The 22,712-nt window shown below is 46.7% G+C and overlaps 1 protein-coding gene across 3 annotated transcripts in view; it reads right to left on the bottom strand.

The window, feature by feature from the left end:
* Positions 1 to 22,712, bottom strand: part of ELK3 (ETS transcription factor ELK3) — a 77,553-nt gene that overhangs the window by 7,142 nt on the left and 47,699 nt on the right. For all 3 annotated transcript variants that reach the window (XM_030214343.1, XM_030214341.1, XM_030214342.1), the window contains exons 3-4: positions 10,093 to 10,932; positions 2,601 to 2,723 (exon numbers count right to left, since the gene is read on the bottom strand). In XM_030214343.1, the coding sequence (XP_030070203.1) occupies positions 2,601 to 2,723; positions 10,093 to 10,932 (963 nt within the window). The remainder of the gene's footprint in view (positions 1 to 2,600; positions 2,724 to 10,092; positions 10,933 to 22,712) is intronic.

Here is a 22,712-nt window from a genome sequence, read left to right as displayed (position 1 = left end):
CCTCTGAAACTAAACAGGCCTTATTCTTTATTTACTGTACTTGTGAGGTAACAAGGTTCAATATTTGTTTCATAATTTGTTTCTTTCTTTTGCCTTGTCTGACTATATTGATGAAGGCATCCTGATCCAGCCCTGCTCCCACTACCCCAAGGTGGTTATTTGGGTACCAGTCTGAGGGGCTAATGCTCAGAACTCCCAGGTAGAGCCAACAGCGCAGAAAACTATTTCAACAATGCTCAAAGAATATGTTATTCAAATTATATGCACACTGCAAAGGCAATGGGCCACAAGGCTTGGTGATTGTACAGAAGAGTTTCGCAGTAGGTGCAGCTCTTGTGTGCATTCACCAGGCAAACATGAAAGTGAAGCAAACATTGGTTTGCTCTTCTGCACCTTTAAATATAAGCTTGCTTTTTTTTTTTTAACTAAGCTTTTATTTAAGCTAAAAAAAAAAAAAAAAAAACAGTTGCTAATGTGTGCTTTCACTTTCAGGTCCGCTCGGACTTGCACATATTTCTTTGTGCAGTACTGGACTTACAGGCTTGCACAGGCTTTCTTCTGCTTTCAAAAGAAATCAAAACTGGCAGATATTTTAAACTGAAACTCAAAAAGAAATCGCCTCAAACCCAGCTGCCTGTAGGTTTCCTGTGCTAAAAGCAGAGTTTGTTTCTGCGCTGTTCTCTGAGCATTGGGAGGGCATAGCTACTAGCAAATGGCCTTATTTACATTTATTAGATTACGTTTAAATACAATGTGTGGTCATCTCTGGCGTGCAAGCTGTTTCCTGTCCTAAAGCCCTCTGCGCATTCTGTGCTGATTAACGCCGGTATTAGTCCAAAGCTAATGGGCTCTAGTGCCGGTGTTGGGTTCTCAGTACCGGCCTTTGAATATTGTTGGTACCCAGAAAAATGCAGGAGGCTACTTCATAAGTGGATATAAGTGCAGCTATCCCAGATTTGGCTCAGTGCTGTGTAGCCAGACCTTAACCCCCCCCCCCCCCCCTTTTTTTTTTTTTTTTTAAACCCCAGCTCCCCTAGACTGAGTATTAGGGGGAATGTACTTATCTCCCCCCCCCCCCCCCCCCCTTCAGCATCCTCTAAGGCAAGGGTATCCAAACGCAGCCCTGGCCAGATAAGGTTTTAAGCATTTCCTCAATGAATATGCATAAAATCGATTTGCAAACCATGGAGGCAGTGAATGCAAGTAGATCTCATGCAAACGTATTGAGGGTAATCCTGAAAACCTGACCCAGATTCCAGCCTTTGAGGACTGAGGCTGGACAAGCTTGCTGTAGTGCTTACATGGACATAGATAGTCTTCTGAAACTATGAAGATGTTTGAACTCCTCTTCCTTTCCAATAACATAGTAGATGATGGCAGAAACAGACCTGTACGGTCCATCCAGTCTGCCCAACAAGATAAACTCATATGGGCTACTTTATATGTATACCTGACCTTGATTTGTATCTACCATGTTCAGGACACAGACCATAGAAATCTGCCCAGTACTAGCCCCGCCTCCCAACCACTGGCGCTGCCACCCAATCTCCGCTAAGCTTCTGAGGATCCATTCCTTCTGAACAGGATTCCAAGCTTCCATCAGCTATTACGACTCTTGCAGCATGTCAAACAGACTCAGATGCTAGCTGATTGCACCACTGCAGCCTGTCAAAAATCCATTTATATTCCTTACTCTTACTAAGTGTAGGCGAGGCACAACATTACATACACATTCAAGTAATTACAGCACCGGGAATGATTAAAAAATCTATCACTACGATGAATGCTTTCTGCTGTTGGTAAATGAAATGCTGGAAACGCCCCCAACAAGGAAGGAACCACAAGGCCAAGATTTTATCTAGTCTGAATATTCTGCTCATTTGAGCATCCAGCTATTATTCCGACTATGGCATCTCGACCCTTTGCTCATACTGAGCCTGTGATGTCCCTTTATATCCCTCCTCCCATCCTAGTCCAACACAGATAGAAATAGGCTACATAGCATAGGGCGATATCCTCTAACTACCATGGCGTTCTTTTATTTTGATTTTTTGTAAACCATTTTGGTGTGTTTTAGGGGAAAGTGGTATATTAAGTCAAACCATAATCCATTTCTTTTTTTTTTTTTTTTCCATTTCATGCATAAATCAGTATGCAATTAAAAAAAAAACCCACAACTCAGCTAGGTCACATTAGTGAATAATTTAATTCTGTTTCAACACCTGTTCTGCACCAAGGGACCTTTGGCTCAGGACATGAACTTGGCTGCTGCAAGTAATTTATGTAGATGTATATGAGGCATGGTCAATTGATTTTTTTTTCTTCAATATTACAGAGCATGCATTGACGATGCTTTTTCTAACCTTCGGTTGTAAAGTTGGGAAGGAATTTCCTCTACCTATGGTGAATTTGTACATTAGCAAAAAAATGAAAATGTACAAAATCAATTTCAACAGAGGCAGTGCATGCAATCTCCCTCATGAATATTCAGTATGGGTATCCGGGAAAACCTGTCTGGGGTTGCCTCCGCTGCCTTAGAAGAAGGGTGTAGTACCTGCATCCCCAGGTTCGTAGGAGATGATTCTGTCATGGAAACTCACCTGAAATAAGCTATTTGGTCCTTGCAGCCTGACAGGACTCAGAGGAGCAACGGGGCTAAGACTGCTCCAGAAGTGAATGCTAGACAGCAGTGGGCTTGGGGTCAACAGCAATCCGCTTGGTGTCTGGAAGCCAAAGTTACCGATTAGTTTGTTTACTTACACTGACATGGCTATAACTATGTGCTGACATGCAGAAAGATGTTGCAAAACCCATGGTTTGCCCCCTATTGTGCTTTCTTTCTCCCCCACCCAAATCAAGCAATTTCAAAAAGGATCATATTCAGACTTTACCACTAGGTGTTTGTGAAAGTGAAGTAGGTCCATCTTTATGCCTGGGGAAAATCCTGTGAATTGCACAATGCAGAATTTGTATAAAACACCCTCCCTTTGCAGAATTCTGCACAGGAACCGGGGAACAGCAGTAGTATATATGGTTCTGCCCTTCTCCCCCAAGCTGATCATGGCAAGAGAAGGCAAATATGGCTGCACGCTGGACCACTTCTCCTCTGCTGCCATGGGTCTGACTGCTATTTTGAACCATATGCAACATCCGATAACTGCAGTTCAGAACAGTTGGAGTCCAGATACTACAGGAGAAGAACATGACCTGATATGCAGCTGCTCTCCTGGTTGCTGGGTGATTTACACAAGGGGGGGAGGGACAGCAAGCTCAGACTATGGCCCAGATGCATCAACCATACGTAAAAAAAATCTAAAACGTTAAAAGTCCTTAACAAATTTGAAAAAACAAAGCATGCACCAAAAAAAACAAGTCGCACATGTTCGGTGCGGTATTGAAAAGTACAATGTATCAAAGATTCGTAATCCCCGTCGGTAATCGGCCCCTAAAGCATGCGCAGAGCAGCCAAGCGTTATGCTGGCTGCTCTGCGCATGCCACAAACGTCCAAAACAGCTACAAAAATAAAACACAAACACGTGGCTCCCCGCTTACCCCTGCATCAATACAAAAATAAACATACATCAAAAAAGGTTCTGGAGGGGGCAAAGGCGCTCATCAGAAGCGTCCAGTATGGACGTCCTTGCCCCCCCCCCCCCCCCCAAGGTCACCGCTGCTCCCCGCTTCCGCTCGTATAAAATAAAAAATTAAAACAAAACTAAAAAGTTTAGCAGCCCCGGTCCCCCTCCCTTCCTGTCTCTCTCTGTACTCCTTCCATAGCTCCGCCTCCCGCCATCCTCCGCCCCCGTCCCCCTGAGGTCGTCGCCGCCGCTCCCCCCTCCGCCTTACCGGCCCGTGCAGCACCTATCACCTCTGTGAAGGCGCTGCACGGGATGGAACAGCTGATCAGCGATCACTGCTGCCTCCTCCGACGTGTCTCTGTTCTTCCTGGAAGCAGGGAGCAGCGGCGACCTCGGGGGGGGGGGGCAAGGCCGTCCATACTGACGAGTGCCTTTGCCCCCTCCCGATCCTTTTTCGATTTAGTGTTCATTTTTTATTTAATGCAGGGGGAAGTGGCTCATGCTTGTATAAAACACCCTCCCTTTGCAGAATTCTCACTTTTGTTTTTAAACATGCCAGCTTGGATTTTCATGGTGCAGGGGGAAGCGGGGAGATGACAGCTCCGCCTTTAACGACAGGTCTGAGCTGACGTTAAATTTCTCACGAAAAATGATTCGTTGCAATCGTCGGTATGGTTAGTGCATTCCGAATTGTCCACATTTCAATGGTAGTTTCTCGTTTGCATTCAGTTTTCGTTAGCTGCTAGCGTCGTCGGGAAATGGCCTTTAATGCATGCTACGTTTCAAAATTTCCTCGTTAAAGGGTCGTTAAAGTTTTGTGCATCTGGGCCTATGTGCAAAGGAAGGAGGAGAAAGAGAAAGCAAACAATCTGGGATGTGTAGGACAAGGAGGGAAGAGAGTTTTGGGACAGAATGAAAGAACTACAGGTCCTGCTCCCTCTGCCCCAGAACAGGTTACTTCCTGTTCCGGGGCAGAGGGAGCATGGAAACGAACTAAGCTGACTGGCGCACGGCACCCCCCCCCCCCCCCCCCCCCCCCCCCAGCGGTGTGCACCCGGGGTGGACCGCCCTCACCCCCTCCCCCCCCTTGGTACGCCACTGGTAAACAATAGATCACATTTACCTATTCCCCCCCACACACACACTCATTTTATAGATCTCTGTCACATCTCCCTCAGCTGTCTCTTCTCCAAGCTGAAATAAAATTCCAACCTATTTAGCCTTTCCTCATGGGAGAGTCATTCCATCCCCTTTATCATTTTGGTCACCCTTCTCTATACCTTTTCTAGTTCCACTATATCATTTTTGAGATGCAGTGACTAGAATTATACATGATACTTGAGGTGCAAAGGCATTATGATATTTGTTTTATTCTCTATTCCTTTCCTAACATTCTGTTTGCATTTTTGGCCACCAGAACACACTGTGCAGAAGATTTGAATGTGTTACACGCAATGACTTCTAGATCCTTTTCATGGGTGGTGACTCCCAATGTGGAAGCTCTAATTAAGGTTATTATTCTTCCCTAGGTGCTCCACTTTGCACTTGTTCACATTAAATTCCTTCTGCCATTTGGATGCCTAATCGTGTTATTAAACTCCGGAATTCATTGCCAGAGAATGTGGTAAAGGCGGTTAGCTTAGTGGGGTTTAAAAAAAGCTTTGGGCGGCTTCCTAAAGGAAAAGTCCATAGACCATTATTAAAATGGACTTGGGGAAAAGCATAACACCTTTTGTACTTTTTTGGGATATTGCCAGGTATTTGTGACCTGGATTGACCACTGTTGAAAACAGGATGCTAGGCTTGATGGACCTTAGGTATTACCCTGCTGGGACAGACCAATGTGCTTGTGTACTTATCTTTTCAGCATCTCTGTTCATAAAAAAAAAAAAAAGAAAGTCTTTTTTCTTTAGATATTCCTGGATCCAGACAAGCCGTATTTCAGAGGCAAACAAAAGATACCTAGTGCCTGAATATGTGAGGTTTCAAACCAAGCTACAATCCAACCTAGCAGCAGATCAATAGCTCAAGGCGTCTGTCAGCTACATTCCGCTACCCCCTACTCCCTGATCATCAGTATGCTGCTCGTTAAATGTTCATTTGGAGTTGGGCTGCATCCTACACAGACAGGTCTTGTTAATATTTCATCGTATCAGTCATGCCAACAAGCAGCAGCATCCTGCCCATTAAAGGAGCCAATAGCCATGAAACAAAGTGCATGTCTCCAGCATGTATATGGGAACAGATATGCCAATAAATGTTATCCCTTGAGGCACGAAGCAGGGTAAACAGCCTCTGGTGTTTCGATCAGGCAATCATGCACTACTATGCACTAGGAATTAAGGAGCCATTTCATAAAGAATGGTTTTGTGGGTAAATATAAACCGTTAACAGTTGATCCAGTATTAAAAATTAAAACATTAGAAAGAGGACAGGGAGAAGGAAAAGCGTGAGCCCTGAGCAGCAGTTACAGTTTGCTGCAAACTCAAATACTTGTTTTCTTGCTTTGATAGCCTAAATCAGACTGAAGTTGTTAGGACCCCATCTACATGCCAGTGGCGTAGCCAAGGGTGGGCTCAGGCCCATCCAGTAGCAGCACACCTGTTTATTTATTTAGATTTTGCTCACACCTTTTTCAGTAGTAGCTCAAGGTGAGTTACATTCAGGTACACTGGATATTTCTCTATGATGTGTGGCTGGCAGGGATCCCAAAGTCCCACTAGGCAAAAACTCCCAACTGTCCTTCCTGCATACCTTTTAAATAGCAGATCTTCACTTGCTGCAAGCAGCGACTGATACATACTGCTCGCACTGACCCCACAGCCTTCCCTCGGATGTATTTCCACCTTTGCGGAAACAGGAAGTTGCATCAGAGAGGACTGTGGGGCCAACATGAGCAGCTGCCAGTGAAAATCTGCTATTTAAAATGCATGTGGGGGAGTGGGATGTTTGAGAGATCACATGGCATGCAGGTGAGAGAGGGAGATACCAAACCGCTTGTGGGACAGGGCGGAGTTCTTCTGCCCACCCATCTTGAGCCCAGGCCCACCCAAAATTGGGTGTCTGGCTAAGCCCCTGCTACATGCCTTGAACAGTTTTGCTAAATAATTAAACTGGTCCAGGGCATGCATTTGTTTCTGTGAATCAGTGTACTCTCACTAGAAGACTTCAAATCATTTTGGACCCGGTCTATCCTAAGATCATCCAGTTGTTATCGCTTCGGACCTTCCCCACGATCTGAGAAACCCCAAAGAAATTAAGTCTGACAGAATTCTCTCAGATCTGGTTCATGCCCTAGGCCAGGGGTGTCCAACCTCGGCCCTCGCCAGGCCAGGTTTTCAGGATTTGGTTCCTCAATGATCTTCTCTTCAAGTTTCTTGCACAGAAACATGAAGAGAAGATCATTGAGGAACCAACGCCGCGAAGGGCAGAACAGGACTTCGGCTGTCGGGGGTTTGGGTCCCCCGTCAGCACAGGTAGTCGAGAACGGCGGTGGGGGGTGGTTTTCTGCGGGAAGGGGGGGGTTGACAGGGTCGCGGAAGGGGGGTCCAGGGGGCCGTAACGCGGGGGTGACAGCTGATTCCGAGGCAGGGGGAGGAGTAGGGAAACATGCTCCACATGTTTCCCTACTCCTCCCCTTGCCTCGGAATCAGCTGTCACTGACGTCAGTGCGTACCTGCTTAGCAGACCACCTCCGAGGGATCCACGGTCCCCAGGCACATTAGAACGTTGGAGGTGAGAATTATTATATAGGATGATCATAATTGTTGAGTTTAATTACCGGGGGGTGGGGTGGGGTGGGGTGGGGTGTAGGGTTGAAGGTTGAAGGTGTAGGGTTGAAGGTTCGCCTAGGACAGGGTTGTCCAACCTCAGTCCTCGAGGGCCACAATCCAGTTAGGTTTTCAGGATTTCCCCAAATGAATATGCATGAGATCAATTTGCATGCACTGCCTCCATTGTATGCAAATAGATCTCATGCATATTCATTAGAGAAATCCTGAAAACCTGGCCTGGCGAGGGCCGAGGTTGGACACCCCTGGCCTAGGGCATGAACCAGATCTGAGAGAATTCTGTCAGACTTAATTTCTTTGGGGTTTCTCAGATCGTGGGGAAGGTCCGAAGCGATAACAACTGGATGATCTTAGGATAGACCGGGTCCAAAATGATTTGAAGTCTTCTAGTGAGAGTACACTGATTCACAGAAACAAATGCATGCCCTGGACCAGTTTAATTATTTAGCAAAACTGTTCAAGGCATGTAGCAGGGGCTTAGCCAGACCCAATTTTGGGTGGGCCTGGGCTCAAGAACTCCGCCCTGTCCCACAAGCGGTTTGGTATCTCCCTCTCTCACCTGCATGCCATGTGATCTCTCAAACATCCCACTCCCCCACATGCATTTTAAATAGCAGATTTTCACTGGCAGCTGGCAGTCGGGGGTTTGGGTCCCCCGTCAGCACAAGTATATCGAGGGGGGGAACTTTCTGCAGGAAGGGGGGGTCGACAGGGTCGCGGAAGGTGGGTCCAGGGGGCCGTAAGGCGGGGGTGACAGCTGATTCCGAGGCAGGGGGAGGAGTAGGGAAACACGCTCCACTGGGAAATTTAATATGAGATATTCTCTAGATGATGAGGTGGCATTTCGTGGTGATAACTTAATGAGCTCTATCATATAATATAGTAAGACTAGCCGCTGAGCCCATAAAAATGGGCTGGTATTGGAGTTTTCCTTCCCCCCCCCCCCCGCGAGGTCGCCACCGCTCCCCCCCCCTCGGAGTCGCCGCCACCGCTGCCACCCCTCCACCCGGCCCGGGCCCTCTCTTCGCTTCTGAACTTACACATCCATTTGCCGAACACGGCAAGGCACATCAGCTGAGCTGCCTTGGGCCCTTCCTTCTCTGCCTGTGGCCCCGCCCTCCTGTGACGTAACGTCAGCAAGGGCGGGACACAGGCAGAGAAGGAAGGGGCAGCTCAGCTGATGTGCGTTGCTGCGTTCGGCGAATGGATGTGTAAGTTCAGAAGGGAAGAAAGGGCCCGGGCCGGGTGGAGGGGTGGCGGCGGCGGCGACTCCGAGTGGGGGGGGGGGGTAGGGGTAGCAACATCGGCGGCGCAGTTTCCCTGTCTGTCCCGCCCCTCCCATCATCACGTATTGACGCGGGGGCGGGACAGACAGGGAAGTCTCTACTGCGCATTTGCGAGTGAGTACGATCACTTGCCGTTTATATGTTTGATACCATAAAGAATCTGATGACCAAGAACACAAGTATGGAACTAATAGGGCAGGAGTGATGGAGCTGGCTCCGTCTCCAGTCTGGGGATCAGATCATTTTAATGGGGGGGTGGGGGGGGGGATAGAGAGGATGCCTGGAAAAATTTTACTGACGCAGGTTTCATGCAGAGAAAGCAAACAGGCGGGAAATGGTTTATGGAAGTTCAAATGTTAGTATGTTTTTCATAGATTCTTTACAAAATCAGTGCATATTTTCTAGCGAAAAAGGTGCCGGTACTCAAATGCTAGGCCACCCTTCAGGGGTGCGAGTGATCACTGAGGGACCCACCCCACAATAGCCAGGCCCCCTGCAACCAGTAACAGAACCTATGATAAGGCAGAATTGGTGTGTAGAGCCTGAGCTCTTTCATTAAAACTTGGGGTCTATGGATCAAATTTAGCAGACAATGGAAAAGGTGCCGGTACTCAGTACCCCCAAGTACCCCCTCAAAAAAAGCCCTGCTGAAGAGTGACAAGATTCCATGCAGAATTTCAAAGAGTAGCAACATTCCATATAGAACCCCAAAGAATAGCAAGATTCTGGAATCCTAAAGAGTGACAAGATTCCATACAGAATCTCAGAGTAGCAACATTCCAGGTAGAACCCCAAAGAATAGCAAGATTCTTTAATCCTAAAGAGCAGTGTGTTTTTTTCTAGCAAAAAAGGTGCCCGTACTCAAAAGCCAGGCTACACTTCAGGGGTGGGGTGATCACTGAGGGACCCACCCCGCAATAGCCAGGCCCCCTGCAACCAGTCACAGAATCTGTGACAAGGCAGAATTGGTGTGTAGAGCCTGAGCTCTTTCATTAAAACTTGGGGTCCATGGGTCAAATTTAGCAGACAATGGAAAAGGTGCCGGTACTCAGTACCCCAAGTACCCCCTCAAAAAAAGCCCTGCTTAGGATATGCCTGCCATTCTGAAAATTAAGAAATCCAAGTAAAGAAAGAAACAAATTAGATTAATTTTTCTTTCGTTTTCATTAACAAAAGCACACCATTAATTCCCTTTGTTTCAGGGACCCACTTAGATCATTAGCTCTTCGGAACGACGATTTACTGCACCTGAGACCTAATGACGCTCTGCACTCCACTGGGCATCATTAGGGCAGGTAAGCCAAATATCCCCAAAATAATTTATTGCTTATTATTATTACATAGTCTCAGCACTTTCTCTTGTTTTACTGTGATTAATATTCATGTGGAGCTCTAAAATTAAAAAAGATGTATTTACAAGTCAGGGATCCTCCTACCTGTGCGGTGAAGAAAGCTGGGGTCAGGGATCCAGAAGGAAGTGCTGGGCTGTTGAGAGCGATAGAGCCTATGTCACTGGTTGAGAGAAGCAGAGGAGGAGCTGAGATTTCCAGGCATTTGGGTTTCTTAGTCTTGGGGGGAAGGGACAGGGATTTGGTCTTGGAACTTGAAGAGAGGTTCAATGGCTCTACCAAATCGGAGTCCTGATAGCTGTATTCAAGGAAGAGGCTCTTGGGATCGGAAGGAAAGGAGGAGTTGGGGGACAGGGATGAAGGCCGGGATGAAGAGGACGGTGAGGAGGAGGAAACACTGCCCCCGCTGGGGTATGTGAGAGCAGAAACTTTAGTCAAAGCAGATGACGTCAGAAAAGTTGACCCGGCTGAGAACTCTGACGTGGAAGGCAGGGACACTGTAGGCCTCAGCCCTCGCTTATCTGTTTTCTTGGTGACAAATCTTATAACAGTCCTGACTTCTTCAGCTGGGATGCTTCCCTCTGCTCGTTCCTCTTCCGTCTCCTCTTCTTCCTCTTCCTCCTCTGGCTCATCCTCTAGGTTTTCTGTCTTGATAGACTTGAAGGCGTCTGCCTGACTCTGCAGAGAATTAATAGTGAAGGACGAATACAAGCCAGAGTGGATGTACTCGTTGCGATTGGCACTTCGAAGAGTGGACAGGGCATGCTTACACTGCTCCCTGCCCTCAGAAGACATCTTACAGTCGCTGTCCTGCAGCAGAAGGCTCTCCCTGCTCATCTCTAAGGCGTGAGGATCCATTTTTAAAATCTCAGGAAAGGAAACAAACTTGTACACAAACTTTTGTCCAATCACTTTTTTTATAATGTTCTGTGAAAAAAAAAAAAGAAAGAAGAGAACGCAGGTTATGAACTACAGTGTCCTTATTTACCATCACATTTCACAGCCCCTCTTTCACTTGCAGACCACATGTTGACATTATCATCCCATGGCACAATGAATTGTAAATTTCCAGGTCATTATTCCATCTGCATTTGAACATAAAGAACCCCAGAGGAAGCCATCAGACACTGGCACTGAATTGCATATGTGATTTGTTTCTTAAGAAAATTATCGGCAAATGAATATATACCCCCTAGAGTTAGGTGTGTAAATGCAGACTTACACTGGTATTCTATAACGGCAATTGCTTGCACAATAGAATTTGCACTTAGCTGGATCAATGTTATGGAATTTGCTTCCTGAAGAGCTAAAAACAATTCCTAATTTGTCTTCTTTTCATATGAGCCTCAAGTCATATCTATTTTTTTTACAGGCTTTTGATGATTAGCCTTACTTATAATTGATGTAATGATTTTAATGCTGTTGTTTTTTTTTCCCTGTCGTTTCCTTTTAATGTTTTTGTAAACCTCATAGACCAATTGGACACTGTGGTATAAATTTATAAATAAATAAATTAATACTGGCATAGCAGTTACACATATACCCCCAGATTATATATATATATATATATATATATATATATGGTAAATAAATGTGCACACACAAATCAGTATGCATTGACAATTTGTGCGTATAAATTAATTGATTAATGTGCCAATCAGCACCAATAATTGGCTGCGATCAACCAATTATTGGCATTAATCGGCCTTGCACATTGTTATGGCATACACTTCGATTTCCACACACAAATCTCGACACGATATATAGAATCCCGGTGGGGGGAAGAGGGGTTGGTGGTTGGGAGGTGAGGATAGTGGTGGGCAGACTTATACGGTCTGTGCCAGAGCCAGTGGTGGGAGGCGGGACTGGTGGTGGGGAGGCGGGGAATAGTGCTGGGCAGACTTATACAGTCTGTGCCAGAGCCGGTGGTTGGGAGGCGGGGATAGTTCTGGGCAGACTTATACGGTCTGTGCCAGAGCTGGTGATGGGAGGCGGGGCTGGTGGTTGGGAGGCGGGGATAGTGCTGGGCAGACTTATGGTACAAATCAAGGTAAGGTATACACATATGAGTTTTGTCTTGTTGGGCAGACTGGATGGACCGTGCGGGTCTTTTTCTGCCGTCATCTACTATGTTACTTATGTTACTATATTAGCTGAGCCACACAAAAATATATGCATAATTTGAAACCATCTAAATTAGCACTACTACTAATCATTTCTACAGCGCCACTAGACATACGCAGTGCTGTACACATTATATACAGGTACTTTCTCTGTTCCTAGGGGCTCACAATCTGAGAGGTCCTTTTACAAGGCATGCTGAAAAATAGCTTGCGGAAACGTAGGCGTGGGTTTTGGGTGCACGCCCATCCATTTTTTAGCGCGCCTGTAAAAAAGGCCCTTATTTTTTTTTGCTGAAAATGGACGTGTGGCAAAATCAAAAATTGCCGCACATCCATTTTGGGTCTCAGACCTTACCGCCAGCCATTGACCTAAGCGCAAATGCCACTTGGCATGCGTCCATTACATGCGCTAGAAAATAAAAATGTTTCAGACGCACATAGCGGATGCACGCCAAAACTGAAATTACCGCAAGGGCCGCATGGTAACCGGGCGGTGACTCCAATTTGGCGCACGTAGGCACCCACGCGGCTTAGTAAAAGGGCCCCTAAGTTTTTTGTACCTGGGGCAATAGAAGGCTAAGTGACTTGCCCAAGGCTACAAGGAGCTGCAGTGGGAATCAAACCCATGATGCCAGGATCAAAGCCTGCTGCACTAACCATTACACTACTCCTCCAGTGTAAAATACTTTTCTATTGGGTAAACAGAGAGAATCATGTGTATTCCAGAGTGCGTATGTATTTGTGTGTGTGCCCTTTGTTTTTGCTATTTAAAAAAACGCTTCTCTATCATCCACGGGGTGGGGAGATGAGGGCTTATGGGGTGGGTAATATCTTCTTAAGGTCTGTTTCATAGTTTTATGGTTTTTTTCATGATATATTGACCTTACTTTCAAAAAAAGACAGAAGAATTGTCATTCTCAGTTTATTGGAATGATTGGACACTGTAAAGTGTTCTTGTTACCTTATTGGTGCTTGTTCTTGGATATTTGTGTCTGATTTTTCAATAAAATTCTTCTACTAATTAAAAAAAATGCTTCCCTATTCCCTCACCAAAGTAAAAGAAGTTCACATACATTGTGTGATCTTTTCAATGGCAATCACGTTCCAAATGTTAGGACAGCAGGAATCCACGGAGATAGCCAGTGACATCAAAGAGTGAACAAGGAATTACATCAAAGAGCTGCTGCCGTCATTCAATGAAGGAGAAATACGCACAGGTTCCCTTGCCAGTGGCGTAGGAAGGGGGGGCGATGGGGCAGTCCGCCCCGGGTGCACGCCGCTGGGGGGTGTCGGCGCCTCGCTGGTTCCTTGCTCTCTCTGCCCCGGAACAGGTTACTTCCTGTTCCGGGGCAGAGAGAGCAAGGAACCAGCGAGGCGCCGACACCCCCCAGCGGCGTGCACTCGGCAGATTGGCTCTCCCGCCCGCCCCTCACCGCCTTCCAGGTATGTTCTCGCGGGGGGAGGGGGGGGTTGCGCCATGGAGGGGGGGAGGGTGTGTCGCGCTGCACCCGGGGGGGGGTGCGCAGTGGCGACCCGCCCCGGGTGTCTGCTGCCCTCGCGACGCCACTGTCCCTTGCTGATTTTCAGACCGCCTGGATAGTCAATATCAGGCTGTTTCTGGTGACCGGAATTGAATATCCGGTTTATTTTTGGCTGTTTCAAGATAACTGGCTAAGTCGATATTCAGACTTAGCCGGCTCTCTTGAAAACGGTCAAAGATATTCTATGGTTTCACACGGCCAAATATGGTTGCTAAACTCGCTTTACAAATCAACAGGTAGCTGGTTATATCACGGGATATAACCAACCAGGGGCTTAGCTACGTGGGACCACGGGGGCATGGGGCCCCACAGATTAAGCCCTGGCCCCCTCTACATTTGACCTCCCCCGCCCGCCCCCCGCCACATCAGGTACCTTGTTTGCTGGCGGGGATCCCCAACCCCACCAGCCAGAGTCATCTTCAGCGCCGGTCAACTCCGGCGCCTTCGTTGTGTGATAATCTGTTTCTGACGCCTTACGTCCTGCACGGGGCTACATACAGGACGTGCACGGTGCAGGACGTCAGGAGTTCGAAACAGATGATCACACAGCGAAGGCGCTAGAGTCAACTGGTGCTGAAAAAGACTCCGGCTGGCGGGGGTTGGGGACCCCCACCAGCAAACAAGGTACCTGGCGGCGACGGGGGAGGGTTTTTGCAGTGGCGGCAGGGGGGGTTGCGGTTGCAGTGGCAGGGGGGGTCCAAAGTGGCGGCGGGGGTCGGCAGCTAAACAGTGCCCCCCCACCTTGGGCTCTGGCCCCCTCTCCCGCCGAGGTCTGGCTATGGCCCTGTAACCAACTAACTGCTAACTGGGGATATTCAGTGGGGGGCAGCTGGTTATTCCCCACTGAATATAGGCAGATAGCTGTTCTGGCTGATTAAATAGAACTGAATGTCGGGGGGGGGGGGGGGGTAAGTATTCTAAGTATGGGTTTATGGATAACTTTTTCACTGTAGGATTTCTATGACGGCAAATTATAACTACAAGACCCATTCCTCCCCCCCCCCCCTACTCAAGTGACACATATTCTTAGGCTTTACCCCAGAGCTCCAGCTAAGTATGTTAGCTCTCAAGGCAGACAAGCTTATTTGCGAGTCGCCAACGCCAGTGGCGTACCAAGGGGGGTGGGGCGGTGGGGGTGATCCGCCCCGGGTGCATGCCGCTCGGGGGTGCCGCGGCGCGAGCCTGCTGCAAGAGTTCGCTAACTTCTCTCGTTCGCTGCAGATCCCTCTGCCCCGGAACAGGTTACTTCCTGTTCCAGGGCAGAGGGAGCTGCAGCGAACGAGCAAAGTTAGTAAACTCGCAGCAGGGGCGCGCTGCGGCACCCCCCCCCCCCAGCGGCATGCACCCGGGGGGGGGTCTTTCGCCAGAGGGGGGGTCCACGCTGCATCAGGAGGGCGCCGCCCTGGGTGTCCGCCCCCCTAGGAACGCCACTGGCCAACGCCTACCCTCACCTTGATTGCTACTCTCCTTTTCTCCTCTGATTCCTTGTTCCCTTTCTCTCTCTCCTACCTGACTGGTTCAATGACACGAAGGGCATGCACCACTACCAGTTATGTTACGGCTGGAGAAGTAGAGCCTAAGAGTGAGCACAGCAGACTGAGAACCAGGAAAGCCCAAGTCAAATCCCACTGCAGTTTCTCATGATCTTAGTCGAGTCGCTAACCCTCCATTACTACAGGTAAAAACTTACATTGTAAGACCTCTGGGGACACAAAAATACCTGAGCTTAACTTGCCTTGAGCTGAAGCTAAAAAGTCATGAGCTAAAGCCAAAATCTTTTCACCCGCTGCTTGTGTATCCTTTGATTTCACTTATTTTTCTACCTGAAGGGACTTTGTGCCCTGGGTCACTGCCCATCACAGTTCAGCTAGACTCCATACTGCCAAACATCCCCCCTGCATCATGTCCCCTGCATTCTTGATTTCCAATACAATTTTTCTCTTTGTTATCTGTTCCATGTTTCAGGAAGGGAAGGGAAATGGGACTTGATATACCACCTTTCTGAGTTTTTTTTTTCTTTTGCAACTACATTCAAAGCGGTTTACATATATTCAGGTACTTATCAGGTCTATTAGATTGTAAGCTCTTTGAGCAGGGACTGTCTTTCTTCTATGTTTGTGCAGCACTGCGTATGCCTTGTAGCGCTATAGAAATGCTAAATAGTAGTAGTAGTAGTAGTTATTTTGTACCAGGGGCAATGGAGGGTTAAGTGACTTTGCCCAGAGTCACAAGGAGCTGCAGTGGGAATTGAACCCAGTTCCCCAGGATCAAAGTCCACTGCACTAACCACTAGGCTACTCCTCCACTCCTAGGAAGACTTACTTTCTCATTTTGGTTTTGAATCTACCCCCCCCCCCCCCCAAGTTCTATATCATGACGGTCCCTTATTTAGGAAGTACCTGTTCTTTGAAAAATGCTTACCACTTCTGCCTTGTAAGTACTGGAATGTCTCTATCATATCCTCCACCTCCTTTCCTCGAGAGTTTTACATATTTAGTTCCCCGAGGGGCCCTTTTTACTAAGATGCGTAGGCGCCTAATTGCGTACAACACGTGTCAAATTAGAACTACCGCATGTCCCGGGCTGTAATTCTTATTTCTATGCGCATCCACAACATGCGGCAGAAAATAATTTCTATTTGCTACCACATGGTGCTAACCGGACGGTAATCGGCAGTGTACGCACGCTGACGATTACCACCCGGTTAACGAGCGAGACCTTATCGCTAAGTCAATGGGTGGCGGTAAGGTCTTAGGCCCAAAATGCACCTGCGTGCGTCCAATACATGTGTCTACACTAGCGTAGGCCATTTTTCAGCACACCTTAGTAAAAGGGCTCCTGAGTCTTCTCATAGGACTTGCAATACAGACTTCAGGATCATGTTGATGGCTGTCCTCCTGACTACCTTTCTTCTGTCCATAGCCTTCCAAAGATAATGGCCTTCAGAAATGGACAAAATACTCATGATTTCATCACCAATTATCTCTAGAGACGTATTACCAGCTTCGTTTTTTCTGCTGTTTATAGCGCACTTTGCTGGCCCTCCCCTCTGCCATGTTGCATTGTTCAGCAATTCAGATAAGTGGCCCATCAGCCACCTCTGGAAGCCCATTTCAGTTCAGTCTCTCTGGGCTTTTCTTCCTAGGATGCTGGCTCCCAAATCTCAATCCTTTGGCTGCAGGGTTCAGTTGTTGTCGTCTTCTTCATCTGCCCAACAACTAGAAAGATTCCATGCTACCTATCCCCAGGAATACTCGGTGGCTTTCTCTGGGTCTACCTTAATAATGGTTTATGGTCTTTACCTCCAGGAATTTGTCTGAACTTTTTAAAACCTAGCTACATTAACTGCTTTTACCCATATCCTCCAGCAACGAGTTCCAGAGCTTAACTATGCATTGAGTGAAAAATATTTTCCTTTATTTGTTTTGAAAGTATTACTGTGTAACTTTATGGTGTGTCCCCTAGTCTTTGTACTTTTTGATAGATTAAACAATTGACTCATATTTATACATTCAACTCTAAGAAGTAGGGAAGGGACATTAGGTAACCAATCCAAACAGGACTCCAGAGATTAATAAAGAAAGAAATATTTATTGCCACAAAAAGGTTAATTTTTGTGGCAATAAACATTTCTTTCTTCATTAAGGGGCCCTTTTTACTAAGATGCGTAGGCGCCTAAGCGTGTACAATGAGCATCGCATTAGAACTACTGCCCAGCTACCGCATGCCCCGGGAGGTAATTCTAATTTTGATGTGCATCCAAACTGCACAGCAGAAAATAATTTCTCTTTTCTACCACATGGCGCTAAGCTCGCAGTAACTGGCAGTGTACACGTGCTGACGATTACCACCCGGTTAACGTGTGAGGCCTTACCGATAAACCAATGGGCGGTGGTAAGGTCTTGGGCCCAAAATGGACGCACACTGATTTTTATTTTGCCACACGTCCATTTTCGGCAAAAAAAGAGGCCTTGTTTCATAGGGAAGCTTTCCTTGATTTGTCAGGTGTTTTATAAATTCCATTCCATTCCACTCAGTATTTTGTAGATCTCTATCATTCCCCCCCCCCCCCCCCCCCCAGATGTGTCTTCTCCAAGGTAGAGAGCCCTAACCTCTTTAGCCTATCCTCATATGACAATTGTTCCATCCCCTTGGTCACCCTTTCCTGTATTTTTCTAATTCTACTATATCTGTCTTGAGATGTGGCAACACAATACCCAAGGTGCGGTCACATCAAAGAGCAATTCAGAGGCTTTATGATATTCTTTGTTTTATTCTCTGTTGGCTTTCCTAATAATTCCTAACATTCTGTCTGCTTTTTTGACTACCACTGTGCAGAAGATTTCAACATATTGTGTACCATGACATTCAGATCTTTTTTCAGGGTGGTGCTCCTAATGTGGAACCTAGCATCACAAAGCTGTACTTTGGGTTATTCTTCCCAACATGCATCACTGCATTTTTTTTTTTTTGCACTTGTCTACATAAAATTGCATCTGCCATTTTGGATGCTCAGTCCTCTTGTCTTATAAGTTCTTCCTGCAAGCTCTCCTATCCCATGGCCTTTTTATTTCCTTAGAAGTCTCTCGTAAGGGCCTTTGTCAAAGTCTTCTAAAAATCTACGTATGTTACACCAACTGGCTCCCCTTTATCCATATGTTTATTCAGGCCTTCAAAAACTGCACCAAATTGGCGAGGCAAGACTTCCTTTGGCTGAATCTATGTTGACTCTGTCCTATCAAACCTCTCATCTCTCATTTCTCCCTACATTTCTCCCCGTGAACTCCGCTCTCTGAACAAATCTCTCTTATCGTCCCCCTCCTCCTCCACCGCTAACTCCAGACTTCGTTCCTTTTGTCTTGCGGCACCTTATGCCTGGAACCGACTTCCTGATCCCATACGTCTAGCTCCATCTCTACCTGTTGTTAAATCTATGCTGAAAACCCACCTTTTCACTACTGTCTTTGGCTCCTAACCCTACTCATTTGCCCTCCTTCTCTCCTGTTCCTCTTTACCAGTAATTCCCTTGCCCGTAAATGTCTTGTCTCTCTGTTTTTACCTAGATTGTAAGCTCTTTGAGCAGGGACTGTCTCTGTGTGTCTCATGTTCAGCGCTGCGTACGCCTGGTAGCGCTATACAAATGTTATTAGTAGTAATAGTAGTTTGTCTATCGGGCTCATTTTCAAAAGAGAAAAACGTCTAAAAAGTGACATAAAGCAGCATTTGGACGTTTTTCTCACAAAAACGTCCAAATCAGTATTTTTTGAAACCTATTTTTAGCCGTTTTTCTATGAAGTCCATCAGAAGTACATCCAAGGGGGCGTTTCAGGGGCGTGTTCAGGGCGGGGCTTGGGCGTTCCTAAGACTTAGACACTTTTCAGCCATAATGGAACAAAACAAAAACCTCTAGGACTAAAACTTAGACATTTTGAGCTAGACCTGTTTTTATAACGAACTAGTAAAAAAGCCCCGTTTCTGATGCAAATGAAACGGGGGCTAGCAATGTTTTCTTCTGTGTGCATGTGGGAGTGTGTGTGTCCCTGCCCTCTGGCCTCTCTCCCCTCTCCCCCCTCCGAGTCCTTCACTGTTACAGAGCCAGCTATTTGATTTCGTGCTCTGCTGTTTTCCTTCACTGACTGTGTTACAGAGAAGGCGGGGCAGACACTCATAGGGAAACCGGATATCTCGCCCCCTTCACACTTCCGGCTGGAGGCTTCATAGAACGTTGGTTTTGCCTTTTATATAGAGAGATAAGGCACAAAAAAGTGCCCTAAATAACCACTGGAGGGAATCAGGGGTGATCTCCCCTTATTCCCCCAGTGGTCACTAATCCCCTCCCACCCCCAAAATATGTGATGAAAAACACTACTTGCCAGCCTCTGTGCCAGCCTCAGATGTTATACTCAGGTCCATTAGAACAACCTGCAGGTCCCTGGAGTAGTCTAGTGATGGGTGCAGTGCACTGCAGACAAGTAGACCCAGGCTCCTACCTCCCCCTTCCTATTACACTTGTGGAGGAAACTGTGAGCTCTCCAAAACTCACTAGAAACCCACTGTACCCACATATAGATGCCCCCTTCACCCATAAGGGCTATGGTAGTGATGTACAGTTAGGGATAGTGGGATTTGGGGGGCTCAGCAGACAAGGTAAGGGAGCTTGGTGAGATGTGTACCTGGGAGCTTTTTATTAAGTCCATTGCAGTGTCCCCTAGGGTGCCCTATTGCTGTCTTGGGATGTCAGGGGGACCAGTCTACTAAAAATGCTGGCTCCTCCTACATCCCAATGGCTTGATTTTCTGTGTTTTGAAACTTGGATGTTCCCCCCCCCCCCCCCCCCCCCAAAAAAAAAAAAAACGTCCAAATCATTTTCGAAACAAAAGATAGACGTTTTTCTTTTTTGAAAATGACCTTCTTTCCTATGTAGATTTTGGAAGTTGGACTTGGACGTCATATCGAAAATGCCCCTCCACGTGTTCAGTAATTTTGCTCTTTATAATAGTTTCTATCATTTTGCCCGACACTGACATCAGGCTTACTAGTCTGTAGTTTCCTTATTACCCCTGGTACCCTTTTAAAAATCGGCATTACCTTGGTCTCTTTCCAACCTTCAGGTACCATGGATGATTTTAATGATAGGTCAAAGATTACTAATAGTAGGATCAGCAATTTCATTTTTTAAACCATGCTATCAACCTGACAAAGTGTTGCTTTCTGTATATGGCAACTTGTTGTGATGACCACACATGGTTTACTGCTAGTTAAACTGAGGAGACAGCTTGATGCTGAAGCCTGGGGAGTGCTACACGAGTCTTTCATACTGTATCTACTGCTAACAATTGATATGCCACTTGGAAGACTACAATTTATAGAAAATAGAGCAAATTCCTTCCATTGAACAAGGAGCTGCTTGAACAGGAACAAGTAAAGATTTTCTCAAAGTGCACGTGATCAAAGGAGCCTTAGCAGTCTCCATAGGCTCCAAATGGATAGACCCTATTAATTAAAACACATCCCGCATTCTTTCTGTAAACTCGCTGGCCTCATTTCTGCAAAATCTGGGAGTTATGCAAATTATCAGCTCAGCCGGTGGCATTTTTTTTTTTTTTTATTCATCCTGGAGAAAAAGATATTGAAGTCCTGATTTAAACAAAAAAAAAAATAGGCAGGAGACCTAGAAATAAAAATACAAAGAAAAAACCCACCAAAGCTACGAATGAAGCAGTGTGCTCTTCTAAGGAAGAACCCTGCAGCTGGTGCTGCTATAACGATGAACGTGGACTTTCATCGTTAAAAAATAAAACCCTGTTTCGGTTTCGCCGTGTGATAGAGCCTATTTGCATAGCAGTAGATAACTTCTGGGGTGCCCTACTACTACTACTTATCATTTCTAAAGCACTACTAGACGTACGCAGCGCTGTACACTTGAACATGAAGAGACAGTCCCTGCTCGACAGAGCTTACAATCTAATTAGGCCAGACAAACAGGACAAACAAGAGATAAGGGAATATTAAAGTGAGGATGATAAAATAAGGGTTCTGAACAAGGGAATAAGGGTTAGGAGTTAAAAGCAGCATCAAAAAGGTGGGCTTTTAGCTTAGATTTGAAGACGTACCGGCTTGACGTACCGGCTCAGGAAGTCTATTCCAGGCATATGGTGCAGCAAGATAAAAGGAACGGAGTCTGGAGTTAGCGGTGGAGGAGAAGGGTGCAGATAAGAGAGATTTGCCCTGTGAAGCCTGGTATATTCTGATCCTTCCTACTGCTGCTGAATGATCATTCTGGAGGTGTCACCTTTCAGAGCTGCTTGTATGCAAGATGTGTCCAACCAAATCTTTTTCGTTAGCGTGGGGACCATTTTACTGTACTATGGGTTTCGTGTTTTCAATCACTGACACGATAGTTGTGCACTTGCTCACTCAGGGGTCCTTTTACTAAAGGTGCACTGAAAAATGGCCTGCATTAGCGTAAGCGCGTGTTTTAGACACGCACAGATCCATTTTTCAGCGCACCTGTAAAAATGCCTTTTTTTTTTTAAATTTTGACTGAAAATGGACATGCGGCAAAATGAAAATGGACACATGTCTATTTTGAGTCTGAGACCTTACCGTCAGCCACTGACTTACTGGTAAGGTCTCATGGGTTAACCGCCTTTTACCGCCTGGTAGCACCATGCACCAGAAAATACAAATTAGTGGACACACGCCAAAAATGAAATCATCGCCTGGCACACGCGGTAGCAGAGCAGTAATTCAGAATTGGCGCGCGCGTTGGGCGTGCGTAGTCTCTTACGCAGCTTAGTAAAAGGACCCCTCAGTTCTTAGTGTAAAGCGTGCTGCTTTCTGACAGAACTACTAACTTCTAATGCATTTTGAGGTAATTGTTAGTTCACTTCTGTTTGGTGAGGTATTTTTTTTCTTCCAAGATTTAGAATTGGCTAATGGTGTCAAATTTACAGGGCTGGAAACCAAAATATATTTCAAGCACAGCACAAGCAGTAGCAGTACAACTTTCCTAACCTTGCTTTGTCAATGAACCTCAAACCTGCAATGAAGATAGAGGTAGACAGTAATTCAGTCTCCATAGCTGTGCAATCACTGACCTCTCTACTAAGGCTGTCAACAGCAGGGATGTAGCTAGGTGGGGCCACGGGGCCATGGGCCCCCACAGATTTAGCCCTGGCTCCCTCTACTTTTGACCCCCCCCCCCCCCCCCGCCACGTACCTTTGCTGGTGGGGTTCCCCAACCCCCGCCAGCCAAAGTCATCTTCAGCGCCGGAGACCGGTGTGTTCGCTGATCTGTTTCTGTGAGTGGGGCGGCGGTGGCAGAGGTGGGGGGGGGGGTCGAAAGTGCCGGGGGGGGGGGGTCAGCGGTGCTGGGGGGGCTAAAATGTGCCCCCTCACCTCGGGCTCTGGACCCCCCTCCCACGGAGGTCTGGCTGCGACCCTGGTCAACAGTAATGTCAATTCATGCCAAACTGTGGTGGAGGTGGAGGTTGAGATTTTTGTGATGTGGACCAAGAGGCCACCAACTCATTTTACATAA

The sequence above is a fragment of the Microcaecilia unicolor genome, chromosome 9 (assembly GCF_901765095.1).
Source record: "Microcaecilia unicolor chromosome 9, aMicUni1.1, whole genome shotgun sequence".
Lineage (NCBI taxonomy): Eukaryota > Metazoa > Chordata > Amphibia > Gymnophiona > Siphonopidae > Microcaecilia > Microcaecilia unicolor.
This window is presented reverse-complemented; position numbering and strand designations above follow the sequence as displayed.